Genomic DNA, 18855 nt, shown 5'->3' with positions numbered 1-18855 from the left:
TACAACAAAAGTAGTAGCCTTGAGACAATCGTGAGAAATAGCAAGGGACAGTTTATTGCAGTTGTTGACTGACACGCTCGACATTTAAAGCACTTAAAATATACCTGGTAATTTTCAGACGGTTCTGACATTCTTCATCTATTATAGCCTGCCTGGTATCCAGTCTGATCGTGGTCGAAAGAGCTCTGTCCCGCCCGCTTCACATAGGTTTCCCGGTGTGTATTTCACGAGAGATTGATTAGCCCTCCACGAACATGTTGGGGGAAACCAAATCCCCAAGCATACTGTCTCTTATTAGCGTAACTCCCCTACCGGGACGGTCTGTTGCACTGGGCGGGGGAAGCTACAATGTATTAGAGCCCCCGAAGACACAACCTGCCTGAACACCCCAATACCCCCAATCACGTAAGATTGGATACCAGGCTACATCTATTAGTGCTATCACCTTTTTGGTCACCTTATTCATTAAAACCAGTACAAGATTTTTTTCTACTTGTCACACAAGTAACATATTTCACACAATCTCACAATTTAAATGGAAAAGTCCACGAAACGTGATTATACAATTATTGTCTTTATAATACATTGTATTATACAAACTTCTGTGTAACTTAATTGTCTTTGTAGCCACTCTTGATTATTGCACAACTGATACAAAACTCAGTGTCTGTACCTAGAATATTCAAGCCTTTTCCAATGCAAAATAATAGTAATGCATGTTCCAGAGGGGCTTTAAGACTAGCTATGATAGTACAATAGGACCATTAAAGCTCAGCTGACAGCTACATACAGTGTTATGTCATGATCTCTACAGCAGAACCTCAGGACTTTTTTTGGCATACATGTTTTTAAAGCCCTGGAGGTGTGTCTCAGCATAGGGCAGGATGAACGGCTGTCCCTCCTGCATCAGGCTCCATCTGGCTGCCACCTGCGGCTTGATCTCCTGCAGCTCCCCACCTGTCTGCATGGCTAGCATCTGCAGGAAGAAGAGGAGAAGAGGGTCAGGCTATGAGCCTTAAAATCTTGTTGTAGATTTATTGGATGTACATAGTACTAGAGGAAGGGCATGTGCAGAGTATTGGAGGGGAGGAGTGTAGCAGTGGTGACTCAAGAAAAAGAAGATAACCCAAAGGTAAGGACCTTCTGATCATGTTTTAAGAAAAGAGCAAGACATGTATAATGTAAGGTTAGTATGAGTCTCTTCAAAACAATTATGCAAGTAAGTCACCTGGTACATGGCCACCCTCTCCATGTAATACATGTGGTCGAATGCCACGGCCACTGTTGGTCCCACAGTCAGCACACCATGGTTCCCCAGGATCAGGGAAATTTTGTCTCCAAGTTTGGAGGCGATGCGTGGTCCCTCCTCTCCCGTGGTGGCAAACCCATCATACTCTGTGTCGTACGCAACGTTGTTGTAAAAGCGCATGGAGTCCTGGTGTATCATACGAAGTGTGCAATCTTTCAGTGCTCCTGCAGAGAAACATTCAGAAGTGCAGTACAACATCTGAGTTATGACACATGAGCCTAGCATACAAACATTTTTTTATTTAACTTGTCTCTTGTGCAGAAATGAAGGTAACAGAAGAATTGTACCACATTGTTTAATAGGTGTCAGGGTAAAGAGTCTTTGACCTTACCCAGAGCCGTTAGATAAGGAGCGTGGGTGTGCATGACAGATTTGATGTCATCTCTGGCGTCGTAGACAGCCATGTGAATCTCAGCAGCACTTGTCTCTGCTCTGCCTTTGCCTTCCACAACCTCTCCCTTCTCATTCAGGCCAAGGAGGCAGCTGGCTGTCACCTGGGGAGACGACAGATGAATAAACACTGGACAAATTAAGATTTCCCTGATCCATAAATCATTTTTATTCACTTTATGGATGCATCAATTTCATGTACATGTAACTGACCTTGGCCTGCCTATCAACCAAAGATTGTTTAATCCCTCAAAAGACTACATTTTACACTTGTCTGATAGATGATGATGTACAACATGTGGGTCTAATACTAGTACCTGGCTCCAGTGTGTTCCATGTGGCACCAGTAGCATGACGGTCCCCTCCCCACTGGCAGCTGGACACAGGGCTGTCAGGTGGTTACACACGCCCATGTGCAGGTTGTAGTACTCCATGGCTCGGTAGGAGGTCGCCAGGTCAATTCTGGTTTGCAGGTTCTGCTTCTGAGCATTTCTCAAGATGTCCTCACTACAGATGAAATTACAAAATGTTAGGACTATTGGAGCTTGATCGATTTGTTTTGTGAAAAGGATAGGAGTCCCAGTTCAACACAGGGTTTTTCCACTTTGCAGAGATAATATGTGCATATCATATGATAATTTTTTAATGTGTAGAACAATTAAATCCCCAGTACTTAACAGGGTTGTGTTCTTCCTTGACTCACTGTTAAGGGTTTTGTGCCCCTGCTTCCTCTGTACTCTGTAAATGATAGTAAACACTCAGACAGACAGACAGGCAGGCAGAAAGGTAGACCATGAGTCCACATGTTTATCTTCCCTCCAACCACCTGTTTGTTTGCAAATGAGTGACATAGTTTTTTTGCCCAAAGGGCAGAGTCTGAGATAATACAACGTACAATGTATGTCAAAATGGTGTACATGTAACACAAAATGATTCATTACAACAGCTAAAATCACTTTGATTGGCAAAGCAATGTAATGCAATGTTGATTCTAAATTCATGCAAAACTACATTGGCCCAACCTCCTTGATATATTATTTATTTATTCACTTAGCCTGAGACTATCATATGAAAACTGGGATATTTAATTGCAAGAATATACAATAAATTAAATGGCATGAGAGTGACCACAATACATACTCTGCTTGCTGAGCTGTAGAAGTGCTCCCCACACCCCGAGTGCCCACCCTGGTGATGAGTGGTCTGGTCCATTTCAGCAGCCCTGCGCTCCTGCACAGCATGGTCACCACAGACATGGGCGTAAATGTACCTGCAGAAAGTGACGAGGCCAAGAATCAAAGGTTTCATGAATTTTAAAGAACAATTGTAACGTTATAACAACGTTATACACACACACGTGTACAAGAATTGCAATACTATCACCGAGCACCTACTGCTCAACTCTTCCGTGACTGTTGCCTCTCACAAAAAAACAAAGCTTCGCGTGACAATAAGTTGTTGATCATTCTCCCACGGCAGAGCTATCCTGACGGCAAAAGACACTAGCCCTGCATTCTAAGGCTATTTAATTAATACGCCGCGGAAAAACCTCTGTCGCCCTCGGGAGAATGGTTGTTGACATGCCGGGTGAGTGACTCAGCGCAAAGCTATAGAATAGCAAATATGTTGATGTGCTTTTGTAGCATGTGATATACTGTATCACGAAAGGTGTTAAAGACATTATATATGGTCCCTGTAACAGTGTCACCATCGTGAAGGGATCACAAGTAACGTTAACTCACCTGGTACTGTAAGGTATTAAACGGGTTTAATGGCTTTTCTTTTTAACTGTATTACCAGTACCTTATTCACCTCACGTGCATTGCCATGCAGCCGTTCATCATCTACTCTAGAGTGAGTTTGACATAAAACAAAACCAGTGACCTTTGATCAGTATCTACGTACGTTAACGTTAGCATTACCCATGTTACCGTTACCTGTGCGATTGTCCTGCGTGTCAGTTTGTTGCAGGTGACCTCCTGCTCACCCCGGAAATGTATGCCTAGTCAGCACAAAGCAGACAAACCAGTAAGAACTACAGGCACTGGGTTGTACTGAAACCTCCCAGGGATAAGGACTTCACCTTCACCCCTTTCTGCACTCTAACCTTTCCCTCCGCTCTCATTGATGTATTGTTGTTCGACCCGCATGATTCGACACACGTCCTGTCAGAGGCGACAACTGCAATTCTAGACAATCCCAACAGAAGTCGCTGCTGTGCACGGTCCTCAGTGTCAACAAGCAACAGTGAATGACCCCTTCATCAGGCACCAATTTTGTCTGCATTCGTGACTGTTTGTACGTACCTATATATGTCGTGTTCATTGCTTGAATTCTTTTTAACTGCGTGTATTTTTCGGCAAGTCCGTTGCTATCAAGACTTTCCATTTATTTAATACGTCCTGTGATGTCTGTAGTCAGAGTGGGAGGGGGGCGGCAGGGCATGGCATTCTATAGAATCATATAATTTTGTCCTATCCCAACTATATTGAATACAGAGATAGAGATGAACACGAGATATTTGACTCATCATTGCTGCACTTGCTTATTTCATGTATGTGCATAATATTTTCTTTTCATTTAGCCTGCAGTTCTTGATGGTCCATTCAGCAGGAGGTACCAGATTGTGACTGCAGTGCAGTCCTCCTTACAGAAACACTTTTCATGATGTTCAACCCCGTGGCTTCAATAAGAAGACTCGGTCCCACAGGAAAAATCATTCTTGGCTGGTAGGGTTAGATTTTCCTCCTCTTATCAGGCACAAAACAGTAAAAACAACAATTTTGTTTACTAACTTAAAAAAATCAAATATTATTTGTTTACTAGTTTATAAAATTAATATCAATCATTGCTTGTGTCTTAGCAAGGACATTAACTTAGCTTTGAGCTGATGAAACAGAAATGTACACATGTTTCAATGATCATGTCTTGAGTGCCGACATACTAAAAGGCTGATAGTAAGCCTCCTTTCAATGCTGATCAATGCTTTTCTTATTTCAGGGTGACAATTATGCCTACAGCAATCGTGTCCTTCATTCTTGTGAAAAAGCATGTTGACAAGAATCGGCTGGAGATTCTTCGCAGCAAGGCCCGGATGAGGGGCGTGGAAGAGAAGAACTTGGATGAATTACGGAGTAACAGAGGAGGGGGCATACAGTAGATAAAACTTTACTCTGTATTCCGCACTTACTGCCAGGTCCAACATATCATTGTCATCCTGTGGATTGGGCTGATCTGACAGTGAAACTTTGAATGGCAAGTCTGTGGAACTCTCAGTGTGCATTGGAGCCACCATCTAAGTTTTTCAAGCTTATTATTAAAGAATGTAGCTACAGTTTTCACAAAGTGAAAGATTTGAACAATTGTTGAGAGTGGATAGCCACTAAAATAGAACTTCCTCCTGAATTTGACTTTGTGGTGTTTATTTAAACTATTTTAATTGTTAGCCTGTGATGAAATACATGAAGTAGTAAGTAGACACTTCTGGCTCTACATCATGGCAATTCAGCAGCACCTCCTTTTGGACTAAGGTTGTACTGCAACTGGCATGGTCTTGGTTTTCAAAACGGTGTAATAGATGCATTTTGGGGGTGGAATGGGGGCTTGCTCATTTCCCATACAAACATTTTCTCCACATTCAGCCTGAAAGAGGACTAACAAGATGATAATTTATAATAAATTGGAGTATCAGGCCTTTTTCTACCTATATGATGAGTAACAATGTACCAACACTGGACTGTTACAGCAACAGACATGGAGAATGCACCAATTGTGATAAATTGGGAAGATCACTTAATCGCTAGCCCTTATCAATAATTCATAATGCTACAACACGTGCCAAGTTTAAGTGCCACATTGTATTACGCAAAAAATTGTCTACCTATTTACTGTCTTAGCCGTTTTTCTGTGGCTGAGCTTGCCTAGTTTTATTGGAACCATGAACTAAAGATGCCACTACAGGCAATATTCTATATGTGTTTGTACATCTTCAGTATTGTTGTCTAAAAATTAGACTAATAATAGGATCCCACATAAAGGTACATGTGCTTTGGAATGGATATTTTTCTAATGCTGTGTTACATTCCTCAAACAATTGCTGTGTTATAGACCTTTACTAGTAGTCATTTGACAAAAGATACATGTTTTAAAAGCCCAAAAGTGTATTAGGTTTCAGTTGGAAATATAAGAATCATTCTGTCTCATCTACAAAGCCATACACCATATGCCCACCATTCCATCAACCACTTGCAATGATGTAAGGATTATGTGTATCTGGGAATGTCAATAAAATGGTCTAGAAAATCATGTTGAATTATTGATATTGCCCCAATAGAGCAAGCAGGTGATTGCCCCATGGGCTGCTAATTAGATATAAAGCATGTGCCGGGGCATTACCGTAACCTGTGGATCTTTACCACTTAGAGTGAGTGTGCACTCATACCGTCATAAATGGGAGTCTACAATTCACTAGGGCAACAAAAAGTGATAGGGAGGGATATCATATGCCAAGTCTCTTGCTTTGTGTATTGTAATAAAAGATCATAGCAATGCATGTTGGTAGGTGCTTTTTGTGCTAGTGAGGCACAGACTTCACACTGATAAGGGAACAGAATTGAAATAGACATGTGCCTGTCTAGATCTGTAGCTTACATGTCATTATATGAAGGTCCTGAACACAGCTTCAAATCATTTTTACCATAGCCAGAATTCAGAAATGGAGGAATGGCAATTCAAAATCCTGCATAAAGCAAGAGCTGGACTGAGGACAGTGGAAAGCAGTGTTGACCTGCACTGTCGACAGTTGAGAGCAGCGACGATGATGATGATGATTATAAAAAAGCAAAATGAATTTTCCCTTTGGAGTGAAATATCAACATATTGTTAATTAAATTTGAGACGCTCCAATACTTTATGATAATAGGTGCATAAATGAGACATTTATGTGAATTTGATGGAAATACAGAAAATAATTGGAAACTTAAGAATCAAATTTGTTGAAAATGTGAAATTGTGAACATTCCAGAATATTGTGCAATGATCTGAAAACTGGAGTGGAATAATTTTTGATTGACAAAAAATGGGGCATTAATCAACGCAATTAATTGTACATGGTATCTATCTGTTCAGTATTCACATTTCCCCCAAAATTCTCATTACCAAAGATAAGATACAAAAGATATAATGTCCTTGTTTATACCCCTGATAGTGACAGGCTCTAACTCTAACCATTACAATGTCACCTTAAGTTAGATTTTGAGGTTTGGAGGATTTAAAATACGGATTTAAAGCTCCTTGATTGTATTTTAAAAAGGCGAAAATTTTCCGTATTTACTCCAGAAAACGTTTTCAAAACTACGTTTGATTGTCGCGCATACCCAACTTAAAAACTAACTTTTATTGCTCTGTTAACCACTGATTTTCCACCTGTTCCAACACCGGAAATGGGGCCTAATCACACATATATAAGTCCGCAGATACGATAAAGTTCGATTTATCATAATCCGTAGTTGACGTAAAATAAAGACATGAACTTAGAAAAATTACACAGATTATAGAAAATATGTTATTGATTTGTGAGACTGGGAAGCTAAGGATCCGACAGCACAAATGCTAATGACATCCTAATCACCGGAAGGTGAGTTTCTATGTCTCCCTCCGCATCTCGTTCCAAGATGGCGTCCGTGCGACGTGTCTTGTCGGCTGTCGCCGTCAATTCTGTCTTCCTCCTGTTGCTAGCAGGGCTGACTGTGCAGGAGGGCGAACAAGTAAGTTCAGTGCTGCTTTGTTTGTCACGATGAAAAAAATACCGCTTCTCAGTACCTCCATGTTGTCCACGAATCGCCGTGAAAGTGTAGCGGGAGGGCGTACGTCTGGCCAGTGCCATGTCATCGGCTGTGCAGGCACGTCGTCTGGGGCAGTGGCCTTGTGATCGCTGGGCTTGCTCGGGTCAAGTATTCTCACAACAAAAAGTTCTTCCTTCCTCCCAGGCTACCGCCGCGCTACCGCCTTAAAACAAATTGGATAATACTCCAACAACGCCAGGATTACTGGGCACTGTTTAGTCTCAAAACGTGATCATGCCTACGCCAAGCTCGAGTGTTCGTGTACATGCGTTTGTAAATGTAAATTATTTTTGTAGGCAACCAGCAGGAACGCGTGTAAAGGAAATCTGAACACTTTTGTCACATGAGACGATGTCGCCGATTTGAGTGACTGTTTATCCCTTACGAGTACTGTATTTTGACTACATGCTCTAGCCACACAACCGCTGGTTTGTTGTTTGACATATTTCACATTTTCACCTTGCAGATGTCAATCAAAGAAAATGTTGCTCTAGTGTATCACAGGTGGAATCCCACCCTGTTTTTGTGGTGTCATATTTGCATGATAATTTCACAACATAATCCTCCATTTGTACGTTATCGGACTTCATAGTACCAGGGATCAAGGGTCAAGCTTATATCTAATCAACATAATCCAGGACCAGTCTGGGATGCACTCTTCCATTTTCAGGTCAAGATGTCAAATATCTACAGAGATCAACCTTTGAGATTATACAGTAGTATCACAAATTGCTCTTAGATTACACCATGTAAATGATATTAGAAATGCATGAATGTCCAGACGTAACCCTCAGTGTGGAGGAATCGTTATCCGAAATTTGTTTACTTTGTCAAAGTCTGTACTATAAACTGTAATCCAAAATGACACACATTTGTATTTTTGAGCCAAGACGTGGCTTTATAAAAATCTTATTCCATTCCAAACGATACCAACTCTAACTGCTAACTACTTTTATTCTGGTTTGTGCTGGCAGGCTGCCAAGAACTGACAGAATGGTCAGGCAGAACTACATTTTGTATCACACTGACTTTTCTATTTGTTTCCATTAATACATTTGTTATAGTGAAGCTACTGACTCCAAACTACTGGCAGGAACATCTTGTCCGTCTCACAAAAGCAGACTTTGCACCGTACATGTATTACAGGATTTTTTATTGACAGGTGGAATTCTTGCACCTCTCCTTTTCTTATGTAAACATACCTCAGGGCTTGAAATATTTTTTCTACTTACCTGCACTGGTACAAGTAACATTGAAAATTATCTGCAACAGGCAAATTTTAGGTGTACCAGTGTGGCTCATTCTAAATACTGTTCAAAAACCATTGCCATTATTCTTATACTTCATACTAGATAATGATAATATAGTCAATGCTGCAAATAAAAATTCACATGTATAAAATAAAATAAACCCAGTACATGGACTGATGCAGGTTAGGTACAGGTAGACGTCAGAAATACCTGTACAGTTTCAATTTTACCAACACTAACCTGCATATGCAGGTGGTATTTCAAGCCCTGCACCTACTTTAAAATATTAACAGCCTTTTTCTTTGTCATTCAAGATGTATTCAAAGCAACACAAGCAAATACATTGTTACATTTGTATAACAGAAGTAGAGGTAGCAGCAGACTCAAGCAATCAAGGGGTATTTAACAAAATGAAATTCATCTGGCCTTACTGGTCTTCATAAACAGAGAAGACAGAAGTCAATACAAATATATTCTAGTTCAAACAAGCAGTTCTTGACACGAGTGTGTGTTAAACCTACCATGTCCCAAAGACACAGATGTCAGAAGGTTCTCAGTAACCTAATGCCCTCAGTTCACTGTGGAAGTCAATTCACAGCTGGTGGGTCTATTTTGTACCCATTATTTCCTGCTTGGATGTATTGGATCATCCTTTGGGGAAGACATAAATACATGTACAGCATGTGTACAAGTATGCTGCAGAGGGGTCCCAGTTCCACCCAATGTAAACACATTACATGTATTTGGGTGCTAGCACTAGCCCCACACATACATAGCCTACAAAATGTTTAGACTGAGTTCTGACAGGCAGTACATCATGTGACTTGGCAAGCATTATGTCTAGCCTATAGTCAACACCATGTGTAATGGTGGTATGTTCTCAAAGGGGTGTGCATGTTTCTATCTGTCAGATTCCTTCATGGTACTGGTGAAGGCACGTGGCAATATCAAATATTTGACTATTTATACTGGTCTTAACCCTTAGCACACTGAAGTAGCACCCTGGTAATTAATTGTCTATTGGTTGCAGGGTTAGGCCGCAGAAGGAAGGTTAAAGCCATGTTATGTTTATCATACTGTCTACTGACCAATCACCAGTATTTTGAATCTGGTGCTATTCTGTCTGTTATCATGATACCGAAATTAGCCAGGAAGAGTCACATAGGTAATCATTCCTACTACTACATGTAATGTTCATCATCAGGTGAATTTATCTTAAACGACAATTTTTGTTCATGAATGACTCCCAGCTATGCAGTTTTTACATGCATGTCATATACTTTACCATTATTAGTTACTCTAACTTGGTGAATGATTGTGTACTTGACAATATACAGAAACTGCATGTGGGGAGTTGGAACCAGCCAGGAGCAGCACAGAAGTCACGTCGGAAGGCGGCACCATTGCAGCAGTGGCAGGCAAGGGTTCGTCAGCCTGTACCATGTTTGAATCCCAATTCTTGTCACATCATATACCGCTTTTATGTATTGTTGCATACCAAGTAACCATCCTTGTTCACACATTCACCACCAGGTTCCTGCAATATGAAGTTAAACTACATATTTGTTCTAATTACTAACTTTGTCCCATCACACAAACATAGCTTCCTGGTCCCCCTGACATCGTCAGTGAGAAACAGAGCCTCATCTATACTCACACGTGTACTTTCCATTTGCAGGATACTAAGTACTGTACCAATATGTTTCTCACGCCATTTGTGTAGCTTCATTGTTGTAACCATTACATTTACAATACACTAAAGCTAGCTGTAAACTAACAGCTTTCATTGTGGTCTGCCCATTTCAGGCTTTGAAGTTGTATATTTGGGATGATTTAGACCTTCCTCAATAACATATCACCAGTAAACCTCCCAGCCATCTGTAACTGTAGCTGTCTACATTCATAGTCTGTAGTTATTAATGTACATGTGCATTGTCACCTGTGCCACGTCATCACCAGGTAGTTATGACCTCATTACTGTGTCAAGCCAACTCAACTGGAAAACTTTCACCTCAAGGAACACTGTGACGTCACAATTTCTAACACTCTTTCTAAATTTTTAATAGCCACTGTGTGCCATCATGTCACAATTATACATCATGGACAGTTGAGAGTGAACCAATATGATTTTGAAGTATAGATAATACTTACTAGGCATGTTCATTTACATATAGGTTAAACGTCAATGTGTACATGCATGTGCCCTAAGGAGCCCAAATCTAGATCCTGTCATTGAATGTTTAAACCTTGCAAAGCTTGTGCTAGCCTACAAAAGTTAAATCACTGTTGAAGTGTTTTCTTTCAAACATATACAAGTACTGTATGCAGATACAATGAACTTGACCAATCTGGTAAATTAAATCAGGCACTACAGAACAAAGAAGTGTTGTCAAGCTGTGAAAAATGATACATGTACTACTGCAGGGCTTTAGCCAGCTCGAAATTTTTTACCGTCAACCCCAGGTCAACCCAATTCGCGAAAAAAAATACCGTCAACGCGGAAAAAAAATCCGTCAATGATTACTTTTAAAGAATGTCTTTCACGATCCGGTGATCGACATCACACCCTCCCGCACACTTAATGCATTCGGTGTTCTGAATACCCGTCAAGATTGCAGAATAAAAAAAAAAAACTACACAATCTATGAAAAAAAATCTACAGTTCTCACAAGGAGACAACACGCAATGAACAATCCGCTATTCCCTTTGTTTTGATCCGCTCAAATCCCGCCGCGATTCAAGCCGCGCGGCTTCCCCAGCCAGCTTCGCCATGCGCAAATGAACCTACTCATGACGTCACAGCCTCCGATTTCCACCGAGCCGACCCCGAGCGCTGAACGACAGCGGGCGATGTGGCTCAGATCTCCGACGATTTCCTTATTTAGAGCGTTCGGAAGACTTCGGGTAGCAAACAAAATGGCCGACATGTACATGATTTTACTTCTCAGCTTCGCTTCTCAACCGAAATGAGGAAGTTACAGCTCCTTTGCGGACTTTAGCGGCCATGGAGTTGACTTGGGGAAGCGCTGAGACGCGATTTCGCTACGGCATAGGGGATTTTGCCGCGGAGGGAGTTACGTGGCCGGCAAAAACTCGCGTGTCAGCGATCCGCTCAAGTCTTCGCGCGAAGGAGGTCTGACAAAGTTTTAGATTAAATAAATTTGTGTGGATCAATCTCCGTTTTCTTGCGATAGTATGATTATTCAAGTACAGTACATTTTCAAAACGTTTGATATTTCTTTGTTCGTTGTCACATGTTTATTTATCGTATTGTCATGTACAGTTAGCAGCGTGTGTCTGAGTCGAGCCATTGTTTTATTTTATTCTTATGTGGCCGTTAGCACATGTTGTTTTAACAGACAGCAACATTGAACAATAGAACCGAGTCAACAGACGTCGGCACGGTCCTTGAAATCAGGTTTCCCGCCGCCGTGCGTTTGGAAAAGACGCCGCGCGATTGGAAAAGACGCCGCGCCGTGGCTCATTCAAATTCGCTAGATTTTTTCTATGTCTTTACCCACGATTTTTGACCGTCAATGTTGACGGTAAGGACTAAAATTTTTACCGTCACACGGGACAAATTACCGTCAATTGACGGTAAAACGGGCGCTGGCTAAAGCCCTGTACTACTGTAACCTTGATTGAAAAGGAGGATATTGGAGATGCCCTTTTACCCCCAGCTCCCTAGCTGTTTACTGTTTCTGTACTGGTAAGGGTGGGATTATACTTGAGTAGAGCCTGTACATGCTATTACTAGTATGTGGTTTGGCTCAGTTGTGGTCACAGCAGCCACATTTGGATCCAGTCAAGGTCTCCAGAGCTATGGCCTGGCATGAATCATTGAGTTACACAACTAACCCATTCAATTTTATGAAAAAAAAATGTATCATTTGATAGCGGTATCCTCTCCATGTAAATCACTGTCATTTCTCAGAGAACTCAGAGAACAGGCAATATTAATGACCATGTACAATATGTAGCAATCAATACATTGTAGTCATGATAGAACGTTAGTATAGGATGTTATAAAATGCTGTTTGTATGTAACGTATTTCAGATACCACCTCAAAATGTGCCAGTCCAGCAACAACCAGTACAGCAGCAACAGGGACAGTTACCAGTACAGGGACAGCAGGCTCTACAGGGGCAGCAAGCCCAGGTCCCACGGGTCCAGGCATATAATGCCGTTCCCCAGCAAATGTTACAGCAGAATGCTGCAGCGCAGCCAAAGATTCCCAACCAGCCAAATGCACCCATCCAACCAAATGTACCTGTGCAGCAAAAATTTTGCTGCTGCCAATCCACCAAACATGATTGTCCCTCTAAACAATGCTGGCCAACAAAATGCTCAACTTGGACAGGTTCAGAGTATCAATCAACAGGCAAGGAAAACCATGCAGTACTAGTAATATCTGTTTCTCTTAATAGCACCTTCTTTGGGAATTAAGGATAAACATACAGACATACTAACACCTTCCAGTCTGTATATGTGTGTGTGTGTGTCTGTGCGCGCACATACGCTTGTGTATGTATAAACTATGTATTTGTAATCCGTTCTGTCAAAGTTGTATGATTATGACATGCTTTGCACATTGCACAGAGATATAAACTGTACAGCACTTAACTCTGAAATCAGCAGCTGCTTCTTTGCCATTTGAAAATTGGTACTTGCAAGGTCTATCCACTGCCTAACAGCATACATGTATCTGGCTACACAGTACTGGTTTCTCATTACCACTCTCCCTGCTGATTTTTGTACCAGTGCATGCAAGTACATGCCACAGGGAGAAGGTTAAACCATGTTGTAGACCTGCATGTAGGTGAAAGGTGCTGAGATAACACCTGACTAGGGCATACTTCATGCACTTACTGTGTAACCCTGCTGGGTAGGAGTTCTTATGATATCAGCTGTGGCCAGACTTTATGTTCAATTTCTACACCAGCAGACCAGCACTTAAACAAGCTTACAAACTGACATTGACTGAGAAAATCTACTGAGCTAAGGGTCTTCTGTAGTTGAGTCCAGAAGAAATCCTGTCAGAGAAAATGAATCTCTGTTTGAGGACTAGTTTACTTTCATGCATGTACATTTTGTGACTTGACTGTTATCCAGAGTGTTTTGTTGGTTGGAGTAGACTTTCACACAAATGGTTTGTGTTACATAAGTGTTTGTGATTACATGTGTCTGGAATGTGACCTAACAGTTTTGCAGATGTGCACTTTACAAATCATGTTTTCTTGTCCTCAATGCTAACTAACATACTAACACAGCCCCTTCCTTTGCTTCTTAACACAAATTTTCGTCCTTAGAAGATGTTTGTAATATTCAAGTTTATCTGTACTTCCATGATTGGATTGGTATTACGAAAACAGATATGATCAAATCATGGGGAAGGAGAGGTCACATAACACATTATGTCTGTTTTTGTAATACCAATCCAATTTACGTAATACCCCATAGGGCCAGACAAATGAAATCACTTTTTGACGCCTATATGAAAATATAGTCTGCCCTTGGCAAACTGATGAAAAAGGTTTAGATCCATTTGTGATTTCTGTATGTTTGGATTTTTTTTCTTTTTTTCACAAAACATCCATCCCTCCACATAGGAGCATGCATTATGTTTCACTTTGTATGCATGCATGACGTACAGGACAGTAAGGGATGTTATCCTCTTCATGAAAACGAATACATTCCCACAGCGTCAGCCTAATAAGTTCAAGAACTACAATAGCTTATCTTTGTCCCTTTGCAGTAACGTAATGACAAGAAGTCTCAGTTTTTACATTTGTCTGGCCTGATGATGTCTGGCTTTTTTAAGGATCGACATTTTAGGTTATACATTGCAGTGTCGTAATTCTAAATTTTGTATTTGATACAGTCATACATGTTTGTAGAGAGCAACAGCTTTTGCTAGCCTGGTACCCTCTTGGTTAGTTATGTCCATTCCAACAGTCAAGCAGACATAAACTAACCAGGATGGTACCCAGGCTAAACTTTTGCATGCCATTAAATCAGTGGCGGTCTTGGGCTGCATTTCCTTCTATGTGTTGCTCTATATTCTTGTAGCTTTATGATTACTATTAAGGTGTAAATGTCATCTCAGCTAATGGTGGCTTTCATGTTTCCCATCAGGGAAATAACTTGGATGTTGGTGGTGTTGGTGGGTTTGCTGGTGGTGGTCTGGGTGATGGGGGAGAAGATTTTAGAGATCAAGGTCAACCAGACCTCCAGCCCCTTCCCGGAAAGGTTGCTGACATAATGAAGCGAAACAAAAAACTTGTCCAAAAGGTCCAGGATGTGAAGAATGAGGGAAGGCTGCCGGAGGTGCCCAGGATTCCGCTCAGGGCTCAGAACGACCCGCAGATGAAGGTGAAGTTGGACGGAATCCCGCAGAAGTTAGCGGCACCCGCAGCAGCCAACCAGCGGTCCGGCGGGAAGGGACACATGAGGATCGCAGACAACGTGGCCTGTCAGGAGGACGTCCAGCGACTCTGTGCACACAACGTCAGGACAAACAACTTCGCCATTCTGGACTGCTTACAGAACGACCGACCGGTTAGTACATATACCTTGTTACCTATAAGGTTGTAACCAGTGAGTTTTGTTGTGGCTGTACGTGTATTATATTTGATATATGTGTATTTATGTTAGTCCCTGGTATGATTGGACAACTCTTACATACAGGCATATCAAGAACAGACCATCCTTTAAAGTTTAAGACACATGACAGTGCCATAATGCACATAAAACATTTTGGGTAGCTTTATCCTAAAGCTCAGATAACAGAAGATGCTTGTTAGCATATCATTATGGTTTGGTATTAAAGCAACACTGTCAAGGTCAATACAGTAAGTTTCAAACGATCTTTACAGGCTTAAAAAGCATAACCAACAACATGTGGACTTTTCTTGAATTACATTACATGTTCATCATTGTATAAGTCAAACATACACTGATACACAAAATATTCATCTGAAATCTTATATGTATCCTTGTCTAAGCATCTTGTATTGTGTTATCTGCTCATGCACTTGTAAGGACTGCAGTATGGCTGAGTATCACTGAGGCTGATACTAATCAATATGCAGCTGAGGTAGAGAAACTGATTTATTCTGGTCATTAGTGTTAAGATCAGACAAAGGTTTTCCACAAGTGATCCTCCGGTACATCAGTCTTAATCAGCCTTTCTCCAATTGATCCCAGCAAACTGTTAGTGTAAAAATGTCAGACCCCGGGAAAATGAAGATTGCCACGGAATGTTTTGCATATCAGGCAGGTTGTCACAGGTTGTCAGTGCCCATCCTACAGGCAGTTGCAAGCTTAAGAGGGTTACCTTTAGAGCCACTACAGGGGATTTACTGTGCTCCTCAGCTTTAAGTTCAAGGTCGGCATGTAGTTGATCATTTGGCCACCCCTAACCTTGTCTGGGAATTTGGCACAACAGCTACCAATGTACGTTTGGTAGCAGATGGTCTTTTGGGCAAGAACTGGTGTGCAAGACACTGTAGATACATGTAGATATATTCAAGAGCTACATGTAGTCGACTAAGGGATTTTAAGACCAGGGCTCAGAGTCAGAATAAATACAACCTGTATGTGCAGGTTAATGTAGGGAAATTGTAGTTCTGCAGGACTGGTGTTCTTGATATCTACATACTCTTAACCTGTACCAGCTCTGCACTGTACTGGGTACTTAAACTTTAAAGTTTAACATTTAAATGTTTATGGACTTTTGTTTCTTGTATTGGTAGTTACTACTGTAAATAAGAATGCATGGAAGGATCACAAGAAAACTGCCAAGCTTGCAACAAAAATGTTAAAAACAGCAACCATAAGGATATTGGTCATAAGAATAATATCTTTCTGTAGTGAGCAACACCTTAATGCCTTTCTGTTATGTTAATGACATTGTCATTTAATTCTAATATGTTACTGACATTGTCATTAATACAAATTGATAATTGGATTGAAAGCCGTATGACTCATTTGAAGTGTCTGTCATTGGATATTGGCTATTGGACCCATGAAGATATAGTCTAACCCCTCGTTTTCTAGGAAACCGTTTCTGGCACAGTTTATGGTATTGGAAAACCTGTTTATCCAAATTATACCCCACATAAAGGCAATCATTGCTTTATGGCTTCTTTTACAATCGGACCATCAACTTTCTTGTGTGGCAATTCAGATGATGTTCCCCTGGTGTTGATGAGATTTTCATCGATGGCAAGGAATCTATAGATGCTGCAATCATGCCTTGGAGGAGGTATAGATTTTTCACTTTGGCTCCTCCATTTTGTTGACATATTTGGTGTAGGGTTCACTAAGGATCGATCCTGGCATTCTAATGCTCAATACAAAATGACTGCTGATGTGAACCTCTGGTTGCTAATTAGTCTGATAACCATCTACAGAAATCTATGGGGACGTATCAGTAGTCCCATCCATTGAGCAGCATTTTGTTCCATCTGTTGGATTTTTGTTATCAACAATAAGTGAGCAAAAATTAGTTAATTCTTTAAGTCCGTCACTTGGAAGAAGCATTGTAGTAAGGCAATATGGCACTAAAAATAGGTTCACTATTATGTATGGGACTGCAACATCCTATTATTCATAGATATTAGTGTAAAAGTAAACTGGATCAAAACCATTTTTTTGAGTCTGCAGATGTTGGTCTTTGTTTGTTTGTTTGTTTTTATAACTTGCTGTCTGTAGATGTTTTTTTTGTAGGTCACAAAGTCCATCTTTGAATGTTTCCAGGCCTGATTTCAGATACAATGTACCTAGTTTTCAAATGCAGGATGTGGTAAATTATACATGACTGCACTTAGGTTGAGGATTTCTGTCCCGATACAGTATTACAAGATCATAAAAAGGATATACAATAGGCATCATTTGAATCAAGTGTATGTATATCATAAAGTACATGCATATTTTAGTCCTTGCAGAAAATGATCCAATACCACCATACCACTTTACGGTACAAGCTATCTGAGCAAAATTCCCAGGCAGCAACTCTAGCCTGTGAAAAGCCATTTCTACATTCCTCAGGATGCTGTTGTGGTCATTTCTAAGAACATCTAAGAAATATTGTATGGGCATCATGTGATGCGCAACATCTTACATAGAAGGTTTAGTCACACATTGCAGCCACCTGTCACATGAGCGCTTCATGGGTAGAAATAACTGTGGCTGCCATGTAATATCCTTTATCTTTATAGTCTCCTAGCCACAGTGGCCAGGCTTTTAAACATTGCCTTTTATGTGGCAGATAATGCCACTGGTCTTCATGATTACTCAGGCTTGGAAATTGAAAAAGTGAAAACATATTGCATGCAGTGCTTCTGAATCCTAAGTAGATTTAAGGGCTTTTAGAAAGTAAGCAGCACCCACCATCTGGAAAGGCTAGATTGAAGGAAGTGAATATAGGCTTCAAGGAGATGTACATGTATTCCTTTCCTTTATTCCTTTATTACGATACCCTTTAGCCAAAACTGGCTAGTCTTCCAGGGTTCATACAAAGATCATACAATACAAACAACATATGACATAGTAAACAAGTGCTTCTGCAAAAGCTAACCATTTTCGCCGCTTACAGGCTTACAGTTTTTACGAACTGGTGGATGGTTGAGGAGTATATGGTGGTGGAACGTACCGTAGTGCAATGCATTCTAGCATTTTCCCCATCCTAGCATTTCAATTTACCTAAGTTATATAAATGGTTCTAGTTCTCATCAACATTGTATATAATGAGAGAACATGCACTTCTATATTTCAACTCTTTAAGTTTAAAACATTACAAAAATCAAGTATATAACAGTTTATAACCTGTTTTCTCTCTTTTAAGAGTCTTTTTAACAGAATAAAAAAATGAGACACAAAAGTACATTTTAACTTAAATTATAAGTAACGTTAATATATAATATATATATAATTTTATTCAAAATCTCTTCTATGGCTTTGTCCCCAACATCTAAGCTTACAAACCTCGTGACATTCAACCAGGGCTTTAGCCAGCGCCCGTTTTACCGTCAATTGACGGTATTTTTCCCGTCGGACGGT

General features: G+C 40.6%; 2 protein-coding genes and 1 long non-coding RNA gene across 5 annotated transcripts in view; 2 read left to right on the top strand and 1 right to left on the bottom strand.

The window, feature by feature from the left end:
- Positions 1 to 624: 624 nt before the first annotated feature.
- On the bottom strand, positions 625 to 3783 carry LOC109473949 (putative aldolase class 2 protein CC_1201). 3 transcript variants are annotated; one of them, XM_019774133.1, is made up of 6 exons: positions 3637 to 3783; positions 2840 to 2969; positions 2017 to 2206; positions 1641 to 1803; positions 1229 to 1473; positions 625 to 976 (listed from the first exon to the last, which is right to left on the bottom strand). In XM_019774133.1, the coding sequence occupies exons 2-6, from the start codon at positions 2953 to 2955 to the stop codon at positions 809 to 811; spliced, it is 882 nt and encodes a 293-aa protein (XP_019629692.1). In that variant the 5' UTR covers positions 2956 to 2969; positions 3637 to 3783; the 3' UTR covers positions 625 to 808. The 3 variants fall into 3 exon arrangements, with proteins under 3 accessions (XP_019629692.1, XP_019629694.1, XP_019629693.1); XM_019774135.1 differs by lacking the exon at positions 3637 to 3783 and adding an exon at positions 3442 to 3622 and having other exon boundaries at positions 734 to 976; XM_019774134.1 differs by lacking the exon at positions 3637 to 3783 and adding an exon at positions 3094 to 3167 and having other exon boundaries at positions 734 to 976.
- LOC109473950 lies at positions 3272 to 6004 on the top strand. Its single transcript, XR_002140456.1, has 4 exons — positions 3272 to 3286; positions 3872 to 3997; positions 4284 to 4428; positions 4700 to 6004. It is a non-coding gene; the product is annotated as an uncharacterized LOC109473950 (long non-coding RNA).
- Positions 6005 to 7337: 1333 nt separating this feature from the next.
- LOC109473324 (Golgi apparatus protein 1-like) overlaps positions 7338 to 18855 on the top strand; it is a 61561-nt gene continuing 50043 nt past the window's right edge. The window contains exons 1-4 of the mRNA XM_019773194.1: positions 7338 to 7464; positions 10130 to 10216; positions 12850 to 13174; positions 14929 to 15351. Of these exons, the coding sequence (XP_019628753.1) occupies positions 10137 to 10216; positions 12850 to 13174; positions 14929 to 15351 (828 nt within the window). The 5' untranslated portion in view covers positions 7338 to 7464; positions 10130 to 10136. The remainder of the gene's footprint in view (positions 7465 to 10129; positions 10217 to 12849; positions 13175 to 14928; positions 15352 to 18855) is intronic.

The sequence above is a fragment of the Branchiostoma belcheri genome, unplaced genomic scaffold (assembly GCF_001625305.1).
Source record: "Branchiostoma belcheri isolate BF01 breed outbred unplaced genomic scaffold, Haploidv18h27 scaffold3, whole genome shotgun sequence".
Lineage (NCBI taxonomy): Eukaryota > Metazoa > Chordata > Leptocardii > Amphioxiformes > Branchiostomatidae > Branchiostoma > Branchiostoma belcheri.
The sequence above is the reverse complement of the archived record's forward strand: the minus strand, read 5'-3'. Positions and strand labels throughout refer to the sequence as shown.